The following is a 20,413-nucleotide window of genomic DNA, read 5'->3' on the forward strand; positions in this document are numbered from 1 at the left end:
ACAGCTGAGTTGCAGCACATAAAAATTCCTCCAATTTTCTACTACAGTGGTAGAGTTTGTTTGCTCCCATGCGTCAGTCAGCAGTGCATAAGGGGAAGTTTGGGGGAGGTAATTCAGGAGAAAGAGGCTAACATTACAGCCCAAGTTGGGTGAGTCCATTCAATACTCAGAAAATGCTCTTCAAGCTCCTCATCAGCTTACTGTCCTCCCCTCTGTGCAATACAGCGCCCATCATTTATCAACGGCCTCCACTATCTCGAGTCAAGAACTGAGAATGGACTCAGCCAAATAAGCACAGTCCTACTGTGCACTGCCATAGTGGGGTGAAAGACCTCCAACAAGATTGCTCATGGGAGTTGCTCGGTCACTGCCCACCGGCACAAATGCTAGCATCATGTGTTGCGTGAAGCTCAAAAATGATGTTTTTTTAAAATCACGATCTCTCATGGAACCCCTAGCGACCTCTTGCAGAACCCTAGGGTTCCGCAAAACCCTGGTCTGTTCTGTTTTTCAGCTCTTTTCATTTTATAAAGTTTATAAAAAAATTCATTGTCCTAAAGCTGTGTTTCCATTACAGTTTTGCTGACCAATGAAAATATTTTAAATCAAAGTTGCTGGTGAACGCAGCAGGCCAGGCAGCATCTCTAGGAAGAGGTACAGTCGACGTTTCAGGCCGAGACCCTTCGTCAGGACTAACTGAAGGAAGAGTTAGTAAGAGATTTGAAAGTGGGCGGGGGAGGGGGAGATCCAAAATGTCTTCTCCTGACGAAGGGTCTCGGCCTGAAACGTCGACTGTACCTCTTCCTAGAGATGCTGCCTGGCCTGCTGCGTTCACCAGCAACTTTGATGTGTGTTGCTTGAATTTTCAGCATCTGCAGAATTCCTGTTGTTTGCATTTTTGAAATATTTTAAAATTGTTTTAATTGACATACTCTTGAAGATCTCCGTTCATAGTTTTTTTTCTATTCCAATGAAATCCAGCTCACCAAATCTGCGCAACATACATCAAAGTTGCTGGTGAACGCAGCAGGCCAAGCAGCATCTATAGGAGGAGGCGCAGTCGAAGATGCTGCTTGGCCTGCTGTGTTCACCAGCAACTTTGATGTATGTTGCTTGAATTTCCAGCATCTGCAGAATTCCTGTTGTTCACCAAATCTGCCATTGGTTTACAATTTGCTAATACTATCCTTTTGAATATTTGAGGTTTTGGAATAAGAAATGGATATATTAGTAATTTGATTCTCACCCACCTGACCCCCCCCCCCACAAGCTTTGGAAACCATGGCAGATTCATTCATTCTGTGATTAGTGTAACGCATCAGATGTTTGTTCTAGTTTTCTTTAAAAAGTGCTAACCGTGTGCCTTCAATGAAATAGAGCCACCCTAAAGGCTAATTTATACTTCTGTGTAGTAGCCTACACCGTAGCTACGCAAGTGGCCTATGCCTTTGTTAGCATTTATACTTGTGCGTTGGTGTGTCTGCGTCGCTCTGTAATTCACCGCCAAAACGCTAGTTGGCGGTGGGGTTTCTATGCCACTGTGTTGAGTTTCTTCGTGTTGAAACTCAACACAAAGAAACTCAAACTTCAAACAATGGCGACTGAAACTGAAGGAGGGTGAATTTTCTGTGCTTGTCTGGTTACTGAGAAACACGGACAAGGAAATGCATTACAAATATTTTCGGATGTCGGCAGGTAGGTTTGATGATTTGGTTCACTGTCTCCAACCATTTATTTCGCATCAGTGTATGCACAGTATACTCTGGCAATCACCACAGAGACTGGCAATCACCATTCGAGTTTTAGCTTCAGGTAGAAGTCAACAGGCCGTAGCAGCTAGCTACAAACTGGTGTCAAGCACAGGGTCCTCCATAATTTCGGAGGTCTGTAAAGCTTTATGGAAAGCATTGCAGCCAGACTTCCTTCCCTGCCCTTCAGTCGCCCAATGGGAAGCTATTGCAGTGTAGGAGGAAATGTGATGCCCCCACGTGGACCAATCACAGTTGTTGCGGTCTGTGTCGCCGTGATGCATAGTTACATTTTTGGGGAGGTGCCCATCAGGCTATGGCGTAGGGTGCATGGCTACGCCGTACCTACCCGTAGATTTGATGCAGAAGTATAAATTGGCCTTAAGACACCTACCAATAATTTTTTGAGCTGACTGAGTCAATCCAAATCTGGTTTTGGTTAAGAAGGGGAGAAGTCAGGCAAGATTCCCACTTCATAACTAGTGAATGGGATTGAAAAATGCTTTATATTGAGGCAATGGATGAGGATAAGTTAGGAGTTGCAGTCAAATCCTAATTTATTGCTGCTTGTTGATACAAGACCACACCCTGATGATAAAGCTGAACAATGAGATTCTCGGAAATGTGGATCATGTTCCATGTTTTACATGTCACCTGTCACTTCAGGCAGATAATCACTGATGGTATTAACCACGAACTTCCATCTCCCAATTTACCAATGGGTAAATTGTAGTTTGAAACTGTAAACTCATGGTCTCCTGGAAAGTAAATACTTGCTTTCCTATGTCTTGAAGATGAGAACTATCGGCAGGAGGCACCTCAAAGCACAGAGGAGATGCTATCTGCTCTCCCTTTGCTAAATTATTCAATTCTTCTCGAAGGAGAGACAAATCCTCTTGCATGCCAATTTCACTAGTAATGGTGTTCTAATTACCCTTGTCCATTTCTGTGGCCTGACCACATTATTTGTATGCGACCCCACACTCCAGAGGTATGGATTCTTGTTGGACTACCGTGGCATGATGTTGCTAGGATAATGTTTGAAGGATGTTCTTGAAATGTCTTTATGAAAATGTAGCATCCTCACTTCAGGGAATATCTGACCCATGAACACTTGAATTGGAAGAGCAGCATTCCGTTCTGAAAAGCTATTAATCTCTAATGAAGGGGTTCCAAACCTTTTTTTTGCTATGGACCTCCACATTAACCGAGTGGTCGTAGGACCCCAGTTTGGGAAAAATGCTATAATATCTTTTACTTCTGTGTAAGTATGGTAACTTTTACTGCAAAAGATGTCTGATTTGCTTTAGCATTATTTTCTGTTTTTATTTGTTTTGTATCTGCAGGGTTTGCTTAGTTTTTCAATGTAACATTTGTAAAATTGGATGTTGATTGTCAGTTCCAGGAAGGCTCAATTTCACTTTTGGAATTAATTCATCAGATTCACAAACCATTGAAACAATCAGCAAGCATTATGGTTTGGTTTCTGAATCCAATTTGATGGCCACTGAATAAATGGAAAATTTAAAAACTGTGTAAGTAGTTAGACTTGAGGAAGAATGCATTTCTGTTGTTATATGCATTATCTAGCCAGGCTAATTTACATAATTCCAAAAAGTCTGCTCACAAGTATTCAGCTAAGTTAATATATTTGCTTTTACAGAATATCTTTACCAATCATACTCTAGACGTAAATGTACGGTGGCTTGCGGTGCTGTACTTCAAAAATGGAATTGATCGTTATTGGCGGCGCATTGCTCCACAGTAAGTAGTTTGAATTGTATGTATCTTGTTAATTTTGTTTTATCTGCAGGTTCATCAGCCTAATCATCTGAAGACATGGCTGCCAACAGTAGAATAATTACATTTTGAGATAAATAACATGGCAAACCTTTTGTTAAGAGAGCAAAAAGCAATTGCAGTTCCTGTAGTGCAAGACCCGACGCAGACTGGGAGATCGTTTCGCTGAACACCGACGCTCTGTCCGCCAGAGAAAGCAGGATCTCCCAGTGGCCATACATTTTAATTCCACATCCCATTCCCATTATGATATGTCTATCCACGGCCTCCTCTACTGTAAAGATGAAGCCACACTCATGTTGGAGGAACAACACCTTATGTTCCGTCTGGGTAGCCTCCAACTTGATGGTATGAACATTGACTTCTCAAACTTCCGCTAATGCCCCACCTCCCCCTCATACTCCATCCGTTATTTATATACACACATTCTTTTTCTCTCTCTCCTTTTTCTCCCTCTGTCCCTCTCACTATACCCCTTGCCCATCCTCAGGGTTTTTCCCCCCCTCCCCTTTTTCCTTCTCCCTGGGCCTCCTGTCCATGATCCTCTCATATCTCTTTTGCCAATCAACTGTCCAGCTCTTGGCTCCATCCCTCCCCCTCCTGTCTTCTCCTATCATTTTGGATCTCCCCCTCCCACTTTCAAATCTCTTACTAGCTTTTCCTTCAGTTAGTCCTGACGGAGGGTTCGGCCCAAAATGTCGACTGTACCTCTTCCTAGAGATGCTGCCTGGCCTGCTGCGTTCACCAGCAACTTTTATTTGTGTCGCAACAGATTGTCTAGGCCAACATTGATCTTTTTCACAAACTTCAAATGCAGCTTGATCAGATAAGCCTGTCATGTCATTTTCACTGCTCTGGCCTGCCCTGCCATTCAATATGTGTACAGCTAATATGTTGTAGGTCTCATATCCTCTGTGTCATTTCCCCATAGCCAACAATTTCCAGATCTTTCAAAAATTTATCAAATTCCTCTTCAAGTACCCGTACTGATTTAGCCCCCACATTTTTTTGCGGCAGAATATTGCAAAGTACCACCAACCTCCTGGGATGGAAATTCCTAGGCATCTTAGCTTTAAGTGAGTGTCCCCAATATGTAACTACATTACCCTCATTGTGTTTCTCCCAATAATGGCAAACATCTCGACGTGTACTCTGTTGTGCCCCTTTAGGATCTTGCGTTTCATTACGATCATTCCTTCCAGGCTGTGAAAAGTATAGACCTAATTTCTGTACCTACTTATTATAGGACAGTCCTTATCACAGGAATGAGCCAGTGAGTTTCTTCTGGACTGCCTCCAAAGCTAATATTTTCTTTCTGAAATAAGGGACTAAAACTCTACATGGTTCCCCAGATGCGGGTCACCGGTACCCTGTGCAATTGTAATAGTATATCCCTGTTTCTAAGCTCTGACTTCTTATTATAATGGAAAGAAGGTCATCTGAGTTTTTTGTGGGTTTTTGTACTAAATAATGACGTAAAAGGGGCCTGTTTTGGCCACCTTGATTCATGCCGACTTCCAGGGGAGCAAATCCTTCAGTCCCATTCTTTTTCTCATTTCTCTGTACTCCTGCAACAACTTCTGACTGTCACATGCCCATTAATCCTGTTCTTTTTGCCATTAATCTATGCAAAATAGTAATTTACAGTAACTTACCAGCACATTTTTGTGATGTATACCAACACTTAAGCACCCTTAGAAAACTCATATGATCACTGGCAGCACCTGAAGTCTGGATTGATAAAAGGGGTTGGCCCAAAATGTCGACTGTCTACTCTTTTTCATAGATACTGCCTGGCCTGCTAAGTTCCTCCAGCATTTTGTGTGTGTTGCTAGGATTTCCAGCATCTGCAGATTTTTTTCTTGTTTGTTTTGGAGTTTTACTGTATTGGCTTATTACATGTGTTGATTTTAAAAAAATTGCACTCATATTTTGTGGTCATTTCACTTGAAAATAAAGAGAATGGTGTGGCATGAAATGTTTTAAGTCATCAGAAGTCGTTTCAAAATCACATTGTCAGAAAACAGAAGGATGAAGTGATTCTTAGTTATTTCTGTCAGATTGCATCACCTTGTCAATGCAGTAAAAACATGAAAATTGATATCCAATTTTTAAGCCTGGCTGTTTCAGCACCTGACTTACTTGTTTTAATTTCCTGCACTCTTTTTAGACCCTGGGTTCTTGTTTCCCATGTTCCATTTAAAATGACTATGGTCCTGGTTCCCACACTCCTTTTAGACTGACTTGAACACTTTTCTGGACTTTTAAGTATCCTCAGGCCCTTTTTCCTCGACTTTTAAATTCACTAGGGCCTCATTTTATGCTGAACTCACCTAGTTCAATGAAAAGTTTATTACATAATTCCATAACATAAAGATTAAAAGTGAATTTGTGTACTCGTACTAGTCTGGAAAGTCTGCCATTCAGATGGCACCAGATCATTAGTTTCTTAACAGTCCTGTCAAATGTCTCCGCAATTACATTTTGTGCAAGCGTATGTTGTTTGTAAATACCATCAATCTTATCTCTCCTCTTAAATCTTATATGAATTTTTATGTGGATAATTCTTTATTACATTGGGAATATATTTTCTCTTTTCTTATACTTTGTAGTGCTTTGTCAGAAGAAGAAAAATCCTCCTTGCGAGCAGGGCTCATTGCAAATTTTAATGAACCAGTGAATCAGGTTGGTAGTGAAATAAATTCTCATGGATTTTTGTTTGAAAAATAAGACTTTTTTTTACTCTCCCATGAAAGACTTAGTTTTGCAAAAGAAGTAAAATTAGTTAAATAATTTAGTTTACTAATACTAATTTATCAGTAATAATTTCCAAGAAAAATTAATGCATAGTGAACTTTAAAAAATGTGGATTAATTTATGAAATATGTGTTCATAGAAGTGGTCCAATCTAATATCTTGTAGATGAGTGTATTAGGATACGTGGGGAGCAGGGGAAGAGAAAAAATGTAAATTATAAGATTCTTTAGCTGTAGTGACACAGGTACATGCTTTAGTTTATACAAGTGCAGATTTGTGAGAATGCATACATACTTGTAACTTAGTAATTTGATTCACATTTTAGTGCAAAATATTTTCAGTAAAATGTAAAATTACCTATTCCACCACCATCACATGATCAGGACTCCATCAGCTTCAGTTCATCTGCTGCTGAAACCCTGAGATTTGGTGACTCTATCCCAATGTTAGCTGACCTATTTTGCCTCAATATTTAAATGTCCTTCCCCTTTAATAATTATTTAACCTGTTTATTTTGTCTCTTTACAGATTGCAACCCAGATTGGAGTACTAATTGCTAAAGTTGCCAGATTAGATTGTCCCCGGAACTGGCCAGAGCTGATTCCCACACTGCTGGAGTCTGTTAGAGTACATGATGATCTCCGTCAGCATAGAGCATTACTTGCTTTTTATCATGTCACCAAGACTTTGGCATCCAAAAAACTGGTAGCTGATAAGAAGCTTTTTCAAGAAGTAAGTATTTTTCGTCTATCATTAGTAAAAGCTGTGTTGATATTCTCTCCTGGTAAAGAGCATCTCTAACTAGATCAAGTACAAAGAACAGTTGATTAGATGCATCAAAGAAGGGGTTGGGGAGATGTTTTATATCTTTGATCTTGCAGATCAAGCTCAAAGGACTGCATGACCTACCCTACAGCTAATTTTTCCCTCTATCTTTTGGTGGCCTATTGCCATGTAAACAGTACTCTTATTTCTTCTTGATCCACAGTAAGTAACTTCAGTCTTACTGTTTTGCTTTTTCACAATCTATCGATACCCTTTTGTAAATTTGTGCACTCACCCACAACTCCAATTGAATCATGCAAAATACTTCTTTTACTCATCCGTGTTAACTATTTGCATATTATCTATACTTGTTATCAATTGGCGGATGTTTTCTGGAAAGTACTGAGGATAAAATTCCTTTTTCCCAGGTCTGATGAGGGATTTCAGAACTTGGAAGTTAAATGTTTCTTTTCCCATAGATACTGCTGCCTTATTGAGTGTTCCTAGTATTTTCTGATTTTACTTTTGGAATTTATCTTCACTTGCTGGCACTAAATATGTGTATGCAATGATGACTGTGTTGTGCTCCATTTCAGAAAAAAAATGCATCTGTTGAAGTCAGTGGAAATAAATTGGCAGTGCAGAATGTTATGTATGCACATTCAGTGGACGTAACTGACATATTTCTGCACCTGTGTCTCTATTTTATTTATGGATCCACAAAATACCTCATTTGATGTTAAATGGATACACTACGTTATCAGACCCTTTAGCTTAATAGTTAGCACAATGCTTTACATTACTAGGACACGAGTTCAATTCCCGCTGCTGTTTGTAACAAGTTTGTATTTTATTCCCATGACCGCATGTGTTATGTCTGAGTGCTTTAGTTTCCTCCTGCAGTCCAAAGGCGCAGAGACTGGTTGGTTAATAGGTCCCTGTGAATTGTCCAGAGATTAGGACAGGGTTAAGTTGGGGATTGCTGGACAGTGTGGCTAGAAGGGCCTGGTCTGCACTGTATCTCAATAAATAGAAAAAAATAAATATGTCCATGCTGACAGCAGCATATTCCCTATTAGTTCCAATTGTCCCTATTCTGTGTATAACCCTCCAAGTCCCTTCCCTCTATGTATGTATCTATGTATGTTACAATTGTACCTGTCTTGTCTACTTCCTCTGGCTAATGATGCATAGAAGGGTAGTGGACACCAAACATTTTGGTCTGATTGTGGTTGTGATAGGAGATCATAGTTTTGTGCTTTTAAGCACAGATCCATGATATTGCTAATGACTTCCTTAAAAAATCTTTGGTAAAAATTTTGTGACATGGTTCAATGCGTTCTTGAGATCTGTGAAATGAAATACTGCCTGTAACAATGCTCCTATTTGCATTATAATGTGGAAAGTAACTGCTAAGTTTAACATCTGTTCTGGTAAAATCGGATTGTGCTTCAAAGTATACCATAGTACTCTCCTGAATTTTGTTGAGTATAATGGCATAGAAAGATTTATCCTTGAAAGAATGTAATTTTCTACCACATTGGTTGTTGGAGTTCATTTGTTTACCTTGAGTTTTAAGAGTGATTCTTTTTATTCTGACTTCTGTATTACTAGTTGATGTTCATGAATAATTGTACTGTTTTTTTCTACCCAGTTTCTAATCATTGTTTTGCACCTACTTGGTAAACATCAGAAGGAATTACAAGTGCAGTATTTTCAGTGTGGTTTTTTAAATCAAATCTCCTTATCACTCTTCTTTTGTGGTAATTGTGTCTGTGTTCGTTCACTCATTGAATATAATGCCTGAGACAGCAATAATTTCTTGAGCTGTTTCTGCAGTACAAGGACTCTCAAGTAGCAGTTTCCCTTTGAAAAGGAACCAGATTCAAATAATGAATATAAATGATACATGATAGTTCACATCAAATTTAAGTGTAACTGTGAATGGTCCATCAAAATGCATCAGTGCAAAATGCAGTACATTCTATTTAACTGTTGCCTGCCACTTTTATGTCATAATATTGTAGAAGCAATGCAAAAAAGTTTTCCCAATTATATCTTGAGAAAAAAGGTGTTATTTTGAGATGTGACCTATCTATAGCAAATAGGATGAATTCAGTCGTCATTTGCCAAGCTATCATGTTATCAGCAATGCTGTCATTAAGCACTTGACAATGTCACAATCTGAGCAGAGAATTTTACCATCACTGAATCTGTAAACATTTCACAATAATACTTTCATATTTATATAATTGGTTTATTCTCTGTCTTCAAATTAGGCTAAAAACTGAGGTGAAGCTTGTATGGAATAAAGTGGATGATCTTGCAATGTGTTGCTCAGATTTCCAGCATTTGCAAATTTTCTCTTGTTTGTGATTTGACTACTACTCTACAAAGTCTCTTCCAGGGATGCCTCCCCTGAAGAAGTTTAAATCTTCCCTTCGGGAGTTCAGTGAAACTCTCTCTTACTGCTCCCCCGCTGTGATCCCTGCTGCTCTCTAAAGGCTGATTTATACTTCTGTGTCAAATAGACGTCATAGATACGGCGTAGCCGTGAACGCTACACTGCGTCTACGCGGATCCCTACGCTGTAGCCTTTTGCGCACCTCTCCCAAAATGTAACTACGTGTCGTGGCAACGCAGACTGCAACATCTGTGATTGCTCCGCTTGGTAGCATTGCACTTCCTCCTTCGCTGCAATAGCTTCCCATTGGGCAACTGAAGGGCAGGGAAGGAACTCTGGCTGCAATGCTTTCCATAAAGCTTTACAGACCTCCGAAATTATGGAGGACACATTTCACTTTTACAAAAAAAGATGCTCGCTTTAAACTTGTTTACCCCAAGAAAGACTACCATGACCATGAAGCCTCGCATGGGCAGGTGTGTGCGCATGCGTGAGATGAGCGAATTGCACAGCGACGCAGACACACCAACACAGAAGTATAAATGCTCACAATGGCATTAGCCACTTGAGAAGGCTACGGTGCAAGCTCGACTGCACAAGTATAAATCAGCCTTAACTCTTTGACTATGTAATGACCCAGACCCGCTACTGCAGCTTTCTGGGAACATGTCTTTGTCGCCAGCTTGTATCATGCGGTTTCCAGACTTGCATTCAAGCTTCTTGATTTGGACCCTCCGAGGACCCCAGGTACTCACATTCAATTGACTGCTTCTCCCACCACATTTTCCACCATGAAGGAGATACCTGGTGTCCCTATCCCAGTCACTACCACAACTCTGGGATTTTCTCTCTGCCGCCTGTAATGGACCCTCTATGCTGCACCTCTATGCTTTCAATTGCCGGTTCTTTGACTTTCTCATGTCCTACAAGGATCCCCAGATCGCCCACCTACAGACCACAGAACCTGCTGACTGCGACGCCGACAGGTCTGGATGTCTCCAGATTGCGATTCCTGTTGCTGACCTCGATGGCTGTAACACTCCAGAGCAGACTCCAAACCTGGACTCCACCGCTACCAATGCAGGTTCCAATCACCTCAGACACCTCCAAAGTGCCGACCGTGCAACCTCCAACTCCGGCCTTGACCTCCAGGCTGGGTCTTCATGCGCTGCCGCTGGAACCCCCGTCTCCCCTTCGCCCACCATCACCCCACAGTCCCCTCTCTCTCAGGTCCCACCGCCAGCTCTTGGGCCCTCAGAGACTCCACTTTCCTCTCATTCCACCATCCCTGAACATCTCAAACCTCCCTCCCCTCAGACAATACCAACCCCCTTCCCCCTCTGATCCCAGCTGTCATCCGTGCTGGGTTTGTAGTTAAGTGTCTTTTCAATTTTGTTGGAGCCATTGCTACATTTGTAAGTTGTTTGCCACTAGGTGCGATGGAATAGGACAACTTGGATCACCAGTCCATGTAAAACCTGCTGATAAGTAGCTGCCATTGTAGACATATGGTACCAGCTGATTACTTTAGTTCTGCCCACTGCTTTTGTCTCCAGGACCCTGAAGAGACTGGTGGACTTATTGTAGGACAACAGGAGGCATTGGGTCTCTGTTGCGGTCCAGAGTCTTTTGATTGTGGAGGATGTTCAGTCATTGGTGTGTGTGCGGACCCAGCTGGTGGCTCTCCGCCTTAGGACCCTGCAGAGATACCTGTATAGCGACAAGCTCCAAGATGGCATACATTGGCATCAGACTTTCTCTTCCAGGGACACTGTCTGCAGGAGGACATACAGCTTCCAGCGGACATATCAGCTGAGCTGCTTTGAGGGAACTATATCACTTTTTCTGAGAGCTTTAGAAGGTATGGGGTCCAGTCTCATCTATACATGGTGCTCCTGTGCCAGTGGGGACGCGGTGCTCTACCTGCAAGGGGGACTGGTCCCCATCCTGTCATGGTGGTGTGACAAAAGAACCAGTTATCAGAAGATTGATGCCGATAAGAGGACAATGGGGGAACATGCAAGGTGCTAATAAGAGAGAGACGAGAGAGATTACCAAAAGGAGACACGGTTCCGAGTATTGTCAGAAACCGGTGGCTTTGAACCCTGAACTGTTTGAAGTTTGATGGACAGGCGATACCCCAGCAGGGGGATAAAAAGGGATAGGTTCGCTAAGGCAACAGACACACGACTCCACGAGGTAACGAGACCCTGAAAGCGGTGTGCCCCCACAAGTTGGTGGGTTTTTGAGGTCTGGTCGCGGGACCAGCCATAGACGCACAGGGTAGAAAGGTACGGGTCGGCGGGAACCTGGTGTGCGTGTCCGCCCTTGCCTTGGTGCCGGGTTCACTGTAGAAGAACGATCGTATCTGGAACGGAGGGGTCACAGTCGGTGACCTCAGAAGACATTACAAAGGGCTCGCCCGAAAGCTAACTGCGAGGAATATCGGAGGTCTGTGTGGAATCCGTTTAGAATATTCATTCGCTTTCACTCTCTCTCTTCTCCTCGCCCCAACGGCACAACGGCGATTACTGTGAACTGAACTGAACTCAATTGAACTGAACTTTGCGTCACTTGAAACTGATCATTTACCTCTAGACTGCGATAGAGCTTGATTGATCCTATTATCCTAGTTCTGTGTACATGTGTGTTTTATCATTGCTAAACTGTTGCATTTATATCCTTTTGATTAGAGTACTGTGTTGCTTATTTCTTTAATAAAACTTTCTTAGTTCCAGTAATCCAGACTCCAACTTAATGGTCCATTTCTGCTGGTTTGGCAACCCAGTTACGGGGTACATAACAGTGGGTATTTTGGGAATTCGGCATAGTGGAAGGATTCCAGCTGCACCACCACCTGATGGACTGGAAGTGCTTGTCGGACCCAGGTCTTGGGATACCATGTGGGAGAGGGTCCTGTATAACGTGAGCCATCTCACGGGGATGCCCACTGTGTCCTTCAGTGATGCTCCAAAGCTTTTCTTGTACAGGCTGCTCTTGCACACCTTTCACATCCTCGCCTTCATCTGCCACCCAGACTTGCTGTAGTGGTCAGTTTTACCATCTGGCAATGGAGGATGTCCCCAGTGGAAATCTCATTATGCAGGGATTCTTGCCCTGTACATTGGGGACCATGGGGTGGAAGATGTTGCACAGAGCAGTACCGTGCAGCAGGTTCACTGATACTCTGTCCACCTGTCCATTCTCTGGGCAGAAAGAGTCAGTGTACCACGCTTACAGAGGTTGCAGCCCCTGTTTGAGTATCTGAAGGGGCTACTGCTCAGGTTCTGGTTGCACTTCAGTACCGTGCTCCTTATATACTGGCACCCAGTACAGAAGTGGGTAGGTAGTGAGGAGGATCTACTGGTGGGCTTTCTTCTGGGTCTGGCCAAGATGGCCATTCACGGGTCCAAGCGGCAGAAAGTCAAAGTCTCTGCCACGGCCGACTGCTTGCCCTTTTTCGGAGGATATGTTTGTGCTTGGCTGTCTTTGGAGAGGATGCATGTCATCACAATAGGTACAATAAGGGATTTCCGGGAGCGGTGAGGCCCCCAGGAAACTGTTTTATAGATAGTAATAATCATATTTTAATTTGAATTTATTCACTGTCTTGTAAATACTTAATGTTTGTACTTTGTGTATTTGTTGTGTAAATAAACTTTTATAGTGTTGTTAAAAAAAAGGACTTTTTTGTATCCTTTGTTGCACTAGTGCAGTGAAATGACTCAGAAGATTGTAATTCTTCAACATTAACCTTACCAGAATTGTCTGTAGGCCTAGGCCTAGAATCCTCCTCTTCTATCTCACACCTTCTCATCAAAAATCACCACACTGGAACGTCTTTAGAATGAAAATTTCCCGCTAATTTTCTAGTACACTTGTAGAGTTTGTTCACTCCCATAAGTTAGTCGGTGGTGTGTTATGGGAAGTTGGGGGAGGTATTTTGGGAGGGAGAGGTTGATGTCACAGCCCAAGTTGGACAAGCCCACTCAATGCTGGGAAAATGCACTTCATGCTCCTCATTAGCCTGCCGTCCTCCTCTCCATGCGATACAGCGCACACCAAATATAAGCCTGCTGTCCTCCTCTCAGTGCGATAAAGCGCTCACCAATTACCAGTCTATTATCCTCCCCTCCATGCAATACAGCACTCACCAATTATCAGCCAACTGATTTCCCTCCATGCAATATAGTGCTTATCATCAGCCTACCATCTTCCCCTCCTTGCAATTCAGTGCTCACCAATTATCAGTCTGCTGACCTCCCCTACATGCAATACAGCACTCGCCAATTAGCAGCCTGCTATTCTCCGCTCTGAGCAATAATGTGCTCACCAGTGATCAGCCTACTGCCCTCCCCTCAATGCAATAGAGCACTGACCATCAGCTTACAGTCCTTCCTACCGTGCAATAGAGCACTCCTACGCACACTGCCATACTGGGCTGAGAGGTTGTTAACGGGTCTGCTCGGTCACTGCCCACCATTGCAGGCAGTAGCATCAGGTGTTGTGTGGAGTTCAATAAACAATGTTTATTTTCTTTTAATCACGATCTCTCGTGGAACTCCAGTTGAGAAACCTTGGTTTAGAGGGTTCTGGACCATATATGCTGTTGGAATATGGGGCTAATTTACATAGTGGTTAGCATGGGTGAGTTTGGCCAAAGGACCTGTTTACACTGCACATCGACTCTTACAGTCTAGTAATTGGATGAATTTATAGAGTAAATAAAGCAAACAAGTGCTGATATTTCCAGTTGAAACCACCATATACCAGTTGCTTTGCTGATTAGGGAGGATGTTGCAGATGTATTTCGAGAAGACATATCAGGCAGATCATGGAAAGATCTAAAAACAGGTTTGCTGTAGTGGGCAATTTTAACTTGCCCAATATTGACTGGGACTCCCTTAGTGCTATGGGCTTAGAGTGGACTAAATTTGTTTGGTGCCTCCAGGAGAGTTTTTGAAACTACGTATAAATGGTCCCAATAGGGATGGAGCTGTACAATACCTTGTATTGGGGAATGAGCTGAGCCAGGTGACAGAACTTTCAGTAGTGGAGCATTTTGGGAATAGTACTGCAAGTCTTAAGATAGTTGTGGATAAGGAGGAGCTTTAACTGTGAGGGAAGATTAATTACAACAATTTTAGACAAGAACTGAAGACTGCTCTTTCTGGGTAAATCCATGTGGGAGTCTTTTAAAGGCTAGCTGCTTAGAGTTCAGGACTAGCATGTTGCTGCGAGGGTGAAAGGTAAGGATAACAAAGATCCTTGGATGACAAGCGATGTTGTACAAGTTGTCAAAGAGCGAAAGGAGGCATATTTAAGGTTTAGGAAGCTGAAATTAGACACAGCCCTCCTGGAATTAAAAAGGAAGCAGGCAAGAGCTTGAGGAATTAGGAGGACTGAAATGGGTCACAAAATTTCCATGCTAGGATTAACTTCTGTGCATGCCGTAGAAAACATTGACTTGGTTATCAAGGATAAGCAGAAATGGAAGGACAAGTTTTATTTATCCGAGGATTAATGGGAATGCCAAGAAATTTTTTGATGTATATTAGGAATAAGAAGAAACAGGACAAGAATAAAAAAAAGAGTTGATGTTTTGTGCTGAGATGTTTCATCGGGTCTTAGCCTGAATTGTCAACTCTATTCCTCTTCATAGATGCTTTATGATCTGCTGAGGTCCTCAAGCATTTTGCGCAAGTTAGTCTGGATTTCCAGCATCTGCAGAATCCTTTGTGGTTTATGATAAGGATAGACAAAAAGTAGGTTCATCCAAGTGCAGTGTGTGGAAGTAGAGGAAGGGGCTGAGGTTGTTTGAGTACTCCACATCAGTATTCACCAAGGAAAAGGATGTGGATAATGATATCAGGGAGGTGTGTGTTCATATTCTATGGCTTGTTGATAATAAGAAGGAGGTTATGCTTGTACCGAGAAACACTAATGTCGCTAGAGACCCAGGGCCTGAGGGGATCCATCCCAAGTTGTGGAGGAAAGCTAGGGAGGAGATTACTGAGACCCAAGTGGAAATCTTTGAAAATGCAAACATGAGAAAATCTGCAGTTGCTGGAAATTCAAGCAACACACACAAAATGCTGGTGGAATGCAGTGGGCCAGGCAGCATCTATAGGAAGAAGTACAGTCGACATTTTGGGCCGAGACCCTTCATCAGGACTAACTGAAAGAAGAGGTAGTAAGAGATTTGAAAGTGGGAGGGGGAGATCCGAAATGATAGGAGAAGACAGGAGGGGGAGGGATGAAGCTAAGAGCTGGAAAGTTGATTGGCAAAAGGGATACAGAGCTGGAGAAGGGGGAGGATCATGGGATGGGAGACCTAGGGAGAAAGAAAGGGGGAGGGGAGCCCAGAGGAAGATTGAGAGCAGGTAAGGAGTGATTGTGAGAGGGACAGAGAGAGAAAAAAAATGAACAAAAAGGTGGGGGGGAATAATAAATAAGGGATGGGGTAAGAAGGGGAAGAGGGGCATTAACGGAAGTCAGAGAAATCAATGTTCATGCCATCAGGTTGGAGGCTACCCAGAAGGAATACAAGGTGTTGTTCCTCCATGGTCTCCTCTACTGTCAAGATGAAGCCACACTCAGGTTGGAGGAACAACACCTTATATTCTGTCTGGGTAGCCTCCAACCTGATGGCATGAACATTGATTTCTCTAACTTCTGTTAATGCCCCTCCTCTCCTTACCCCATCCCTTTATTTATTGTCCCCCCCCTTTTTGTTTGTTTTTTTTCCCTCTTTTTTCTCTCTCTCTCCCTCTCACAATCATTTCTTGCCCGCTGTCAATCTTCCTCTGGGCTCCCCTCCCCCTTTCTTTCTCCCTAGGCCTCCTGTCCCATGATCCTCCCCTATTTCCAGTTCTGTGTCCCTTTTGCCAATCAACTTTCCAGCTGTTAGCTTCATCTCTCCCCCTCCTGTCTTCTCCTATCATTTCAGATCTCCCCTCCCCCTCCCACTTTCAAATCTCTTACTATCTCTTCTTTAAGTTAGTCCTGATGAAGGGTCTCGACCCGAAATGTTGACTGTACTTCTTCCTATAGATGCTGCCTGGTCTGCGTTCACCAGCATTTTGTGAGTGTTGCTTGGAAATCTTTTGAGTTTTTTTTTGCCACAGGTGAGTTCCCAGAAGATAGGACAATAGTCAGTATTGGCCCTTTGTTCAGGAAGGACATCAGAGACTCCAGGAAATTTTAGGCTGGTGATCTTTGCATTGAGAAAGGGAAATTATTGGAGAAGAAAAGAAGAAGAAGGGTCTCGGCCCATATCGTTGACTGTACCTCTTCCTGGAGATGCTGCCTGGCCTGCTGCGTTCACCAGCAACTTTGATGGGTGTTGCTTGAATTTCCAGCATCTGCAGAATTCCTCATGTTGAAGAAGAAGATTTACTTGCTTTTGGAAGATCGTGATCTTACTATGGAAAGTCAGCATGGCTTTGTGGGGAGAGGCACAAAAAATCAAATGTGAGACAGTAATATAAGGCATGTTGGAGTTTGTTTAATTTTTGTTATTTGTCAACTGTATACTGACCAATACTAAACTAGGCATGACAACCCGCCTCAGAGTACTGAAATGTTACATTTATCCAGTTATGTTATATGGCTCAATGTTGGACAATATCTAGTAACATGAGGAAACGAATTGAAGCAGCAGAGATGTGGTTTTTGAGGAGGATGCAAAGAGTATCATGGACGAAACGAATATTTAACGAGTATATCATGAACAGAGCAAGCACAAAAAGAGAAATAATGTATGAGATCATGAAAAGGCAACGTAACTTCATTGGACGTGATTAGGAAAGAGGAGTTAGAATGCAGGGTAATTATGGGAAAGATTGAAGGGAAGAAAGCAAGAGGAAGACAAAGATAAATGATAATGGAGACAGCAGCCAGAGAACTGGAAATGAATACCAATGAATTGATCCACTTGACCGGAAACAGGAGTGTGTGGGCTATGGCAGTCAAAGCTCAAACTGGGCATGGTACCTGATGATGATGATTTGTTAACTATACAGTTTTAATCATTTGTTTTTGATTTTGCTGGTTTTCTTCAGTTGTCTACTGTAATTTCTGATTATACACATTAGTTCAAGCTGGTAATCTTGTAAAATGACAGTCCATAAAAATTGCTAGTGAGAAAAGAAAGATGAATTTGAAAACAACTGCTGATTCATGAAGTAGGACTTGATGTGCTAAATGCAAATGTGATATGAACTCCAGCAATTAACTTTTGACATGTAAATCTTCGTAGTTTTTAAAAAGTAATATTTTTTCTTCCCTCCATTTATATGGTAAGAAATCATAAACTAAGCAGATTTATTATCATTATTGCAGTTGGCTTCTGGAATCTACAGCTTTGTTTGTTCCCTATGGAACCATCATACTGACAGCTTTTTGCAGCAGATCTGCATTGGAGAAACAGCTGCCATCAATTCCTTAGAAAGAACTTTGCTTTCATTGAAAGGTATTTGATATTTATAAGCTTGAAGGAAACTTTTACTTATGTAAATGTAAGACTTGTTTTAATGATAACAATATTTTTTATTCTCATATTATTTAGAGTGACTTTCTTTGAACTATCTATATTGTGATGAACCGGAGAACTATAGATAGATTATATGAACTATAATTTCTGTAACAGTAGAGATGTTATCACAAGATAGAAATTTTTACTTTGTGTAAACTTTGCTATGTTCAGTGTTGTTAGTTGTTTATTGATATGTGAAGTGATTTGAATTGAACTGGATGGTGGTGAATTTGTGGAATTTATTACCACAAGCAGCTGTGGAGGCCAGGTTGTTGAGTATATTTAATTAAGGCAGAGCTTGATAGGTTCATGATTGGACACAGCATCAAAGTACAGGGAGAAGGCTAGGGAGTGGGGCTGAGGAGGGGAAAGAAGAATCAGCCATGGCTGAATGGCGGAGCAGACTTGATGGGCCAAATGGCCTAAACCCGCTCCTATGTTTTATGGCTGAAGAACCTGAGTTGAATTATCTACATTTTCTTGAATGGGAGTTTCACCTCCCGAGGTTTTCATCTGCTTGTAAGTAATCAGTTGTTCCATGGTCAGAACAACTGTAAGCCTGAATAAAATTTAGTGACAACAATTGGAGAAAAAGTAGGGGTTGTGGTAACGAGGTGAGGGGGCAGTTACTTAAAACTGAGGTGTTGAGATTTCTTCATATGAAGGGTGGTTGATCATTGGAACTCCTACCCCAGAGGATTATAGAAACTAGATCACTTCAAAGAAGAGATGCATACATTTTTGAAAGAATGGGGAATTGAAGATGATGTGGAACTGATGCAGAAACAGGTGGCTCAGGCAGATCGGTGATGATCAGATTGAACAACAGGGCAGGCTTGAGGGATCAAGTGACCTAGCTGTGCTTGTATTTTCTTGTGCTCTAGTATAATAAGCTGGAAACCTGACAGTGTCTCATTATGTGTTTTGTTTTTGCTGATAGTTCTTCGCAAGCTCACAGTGCATGGGTTTACGGAACCCCATAAAAACATAGAAGTAATGGTATGTAATGTGACTTCCCTGAATTTATACCTTTTATCCAAGGAATATCTGTAAGCACATTGGAAAAGAATCAACCAAATTGATTGATTTATAAGATTAATTAAGTCAAACTACATTAATTAGTGTTTCTTACTAAGAATAGAAGAAGGGCTTATTAGCAAAATGAATACATCCACAATTAAACTGAGATGAGTCGGGCAGATGTTCTGCTGATCCTGAGATGACGCTGTCTAGTGCCCTGGACTATGCTGTCCTTCCAAATAAGGTGTTGGGTATAATGATCTGGGAAGCTAGCTGTAGAAGATTTTTTTTATTACATCAAACTTAAAAATTTATTCACATTTCTTCTGATACCCAGTTCTCACCATTTATTTCAATGGAGCTTATTTACTTATTTTGTGTTTAACTTGGGTAAATTTGGGCAGGCACTGGGGAGCCTGTGGAATCTTGTGTCGTTTTTGTCCTTGTGGGGAGTTGACTGATGTAGCATAGAGTATCTAGCAAGATAAGTGACAAAGCAGGGATGCCACAGCTCATTTCACTCAGTGACAGCTTTGGAGATGTCGGTCATGAAAGAAATGTGGCTAAATCTGAGAAGCATAAGATCCCAGATAAAAGCACTATTGTTTCCCCTTACCTTAAAATACCTTGTTAATTTATTTCAAAGTCTATCAGTGATATTCAGCAATGGTAATCCATGACTCTAATGGTTATTTTTCAAAGGAAGAAGGTTTTTCTTGTATTAAATTCTATGAATTAAAAACATACCACTGGTTTTGTTTTCTTGTATTTTGTTGTGGGAGAGCAGTTTTTAAAAATAACCTGTGACGTACTCCAATGTTACAGGGCAATCTTCACTAATCCAGCACCGTTGGGAGCTGAGGCATGCCGGATTAGTGAAAATGCTGAATTACAGAAGGATCACATTAAGCAATAGCTAACCTTCACTAATCTGGCACCACTGGGACCTGAGGAGTGCTGGATTAGTGAAAATGCCGAATTACAGAAGGATCACATTAAGCATAATCAGTGCCGGATTATCGAAGGAACTGGATTACAGCATTAGTGAAGGTCAACCTGTAATTTTAAAATTTCACAAATATGAATTGAATGTTTTCCTATCACAGGTATATTAGACTCATTACTTGACAATATTAACTTCTGTTTTCTCTGCGCTTTTCAATCTTTATAGGAATTCCTGAATACAGTTTTTGAGAGGTTAAAACAGTTCCTGGAATGTCGTAAGTATAGTTATGATAAACAATAGTGAACTTGAGATATATTATGAAGAATTGGACATAGGATTAAGGTGGGAGGAGAAAGACTTATACAATATCTGAGAGGCAAGTTTTCTGCACAGGATGGTGGGTATATGGAGCTGCCAGAGGAAGTGGTAGAGGGTAC

General features: G+C 41.7%; 1 protein-coding gene across 4 annotated transcripts in view; it reads left to right on the top strand.

The window, feature by feature from the left end:
- ipo11 (importin 11) overlaps window positions 1–20,413 on the top strand; it is a 430,673-nt gene that overhangs the window by 56,754 nt on the left and 353,506 nt on the right. For all 4 annotated transcript variants that reach the window (XM_063042993.1, XM_063042997.1, XM_063042994.1 and 1 more), the window contains exons 4-9: window positions 3,412–3,512; window positions 6,161–6,233; window positions 6,834–7,037; window positions 17,818–17,947; window positions 18,951–19,009; window positions 20,202–20,250. In XM_063042993.1, the coding sequence (XP_062899063.1) occupies window positions 3,412–3,512; window positions 6,161–6,233; window positions 6,834–7,037; window positions 17,818–17,947; window positions 18,951–19,009; window positions 20,202–20,250 (616 nt within the window). The remainder of the gene's footprint in view (window positions 1–3,411; window positions 3,513–6,160; window positions 6,234–6,833; window positions 7,038–17,817; window positions 17,948–18,950; window positions 19,010–20,201; window positions 20,251–20,413) is intronic.

This window comes from Mobula hypostoma, chromosome 3, assembly GCF_963921235.1.
Source record: "Mobula hypostoma chromosome 3, sMobHyp1.1, whole genome shotgun sequence".
NCBI lineage: Eukaryota > Metazoa > Chordata > Chondrichthyes > Myliobatiformes > Myliobatidae > Mobula > Mobula hypostoma.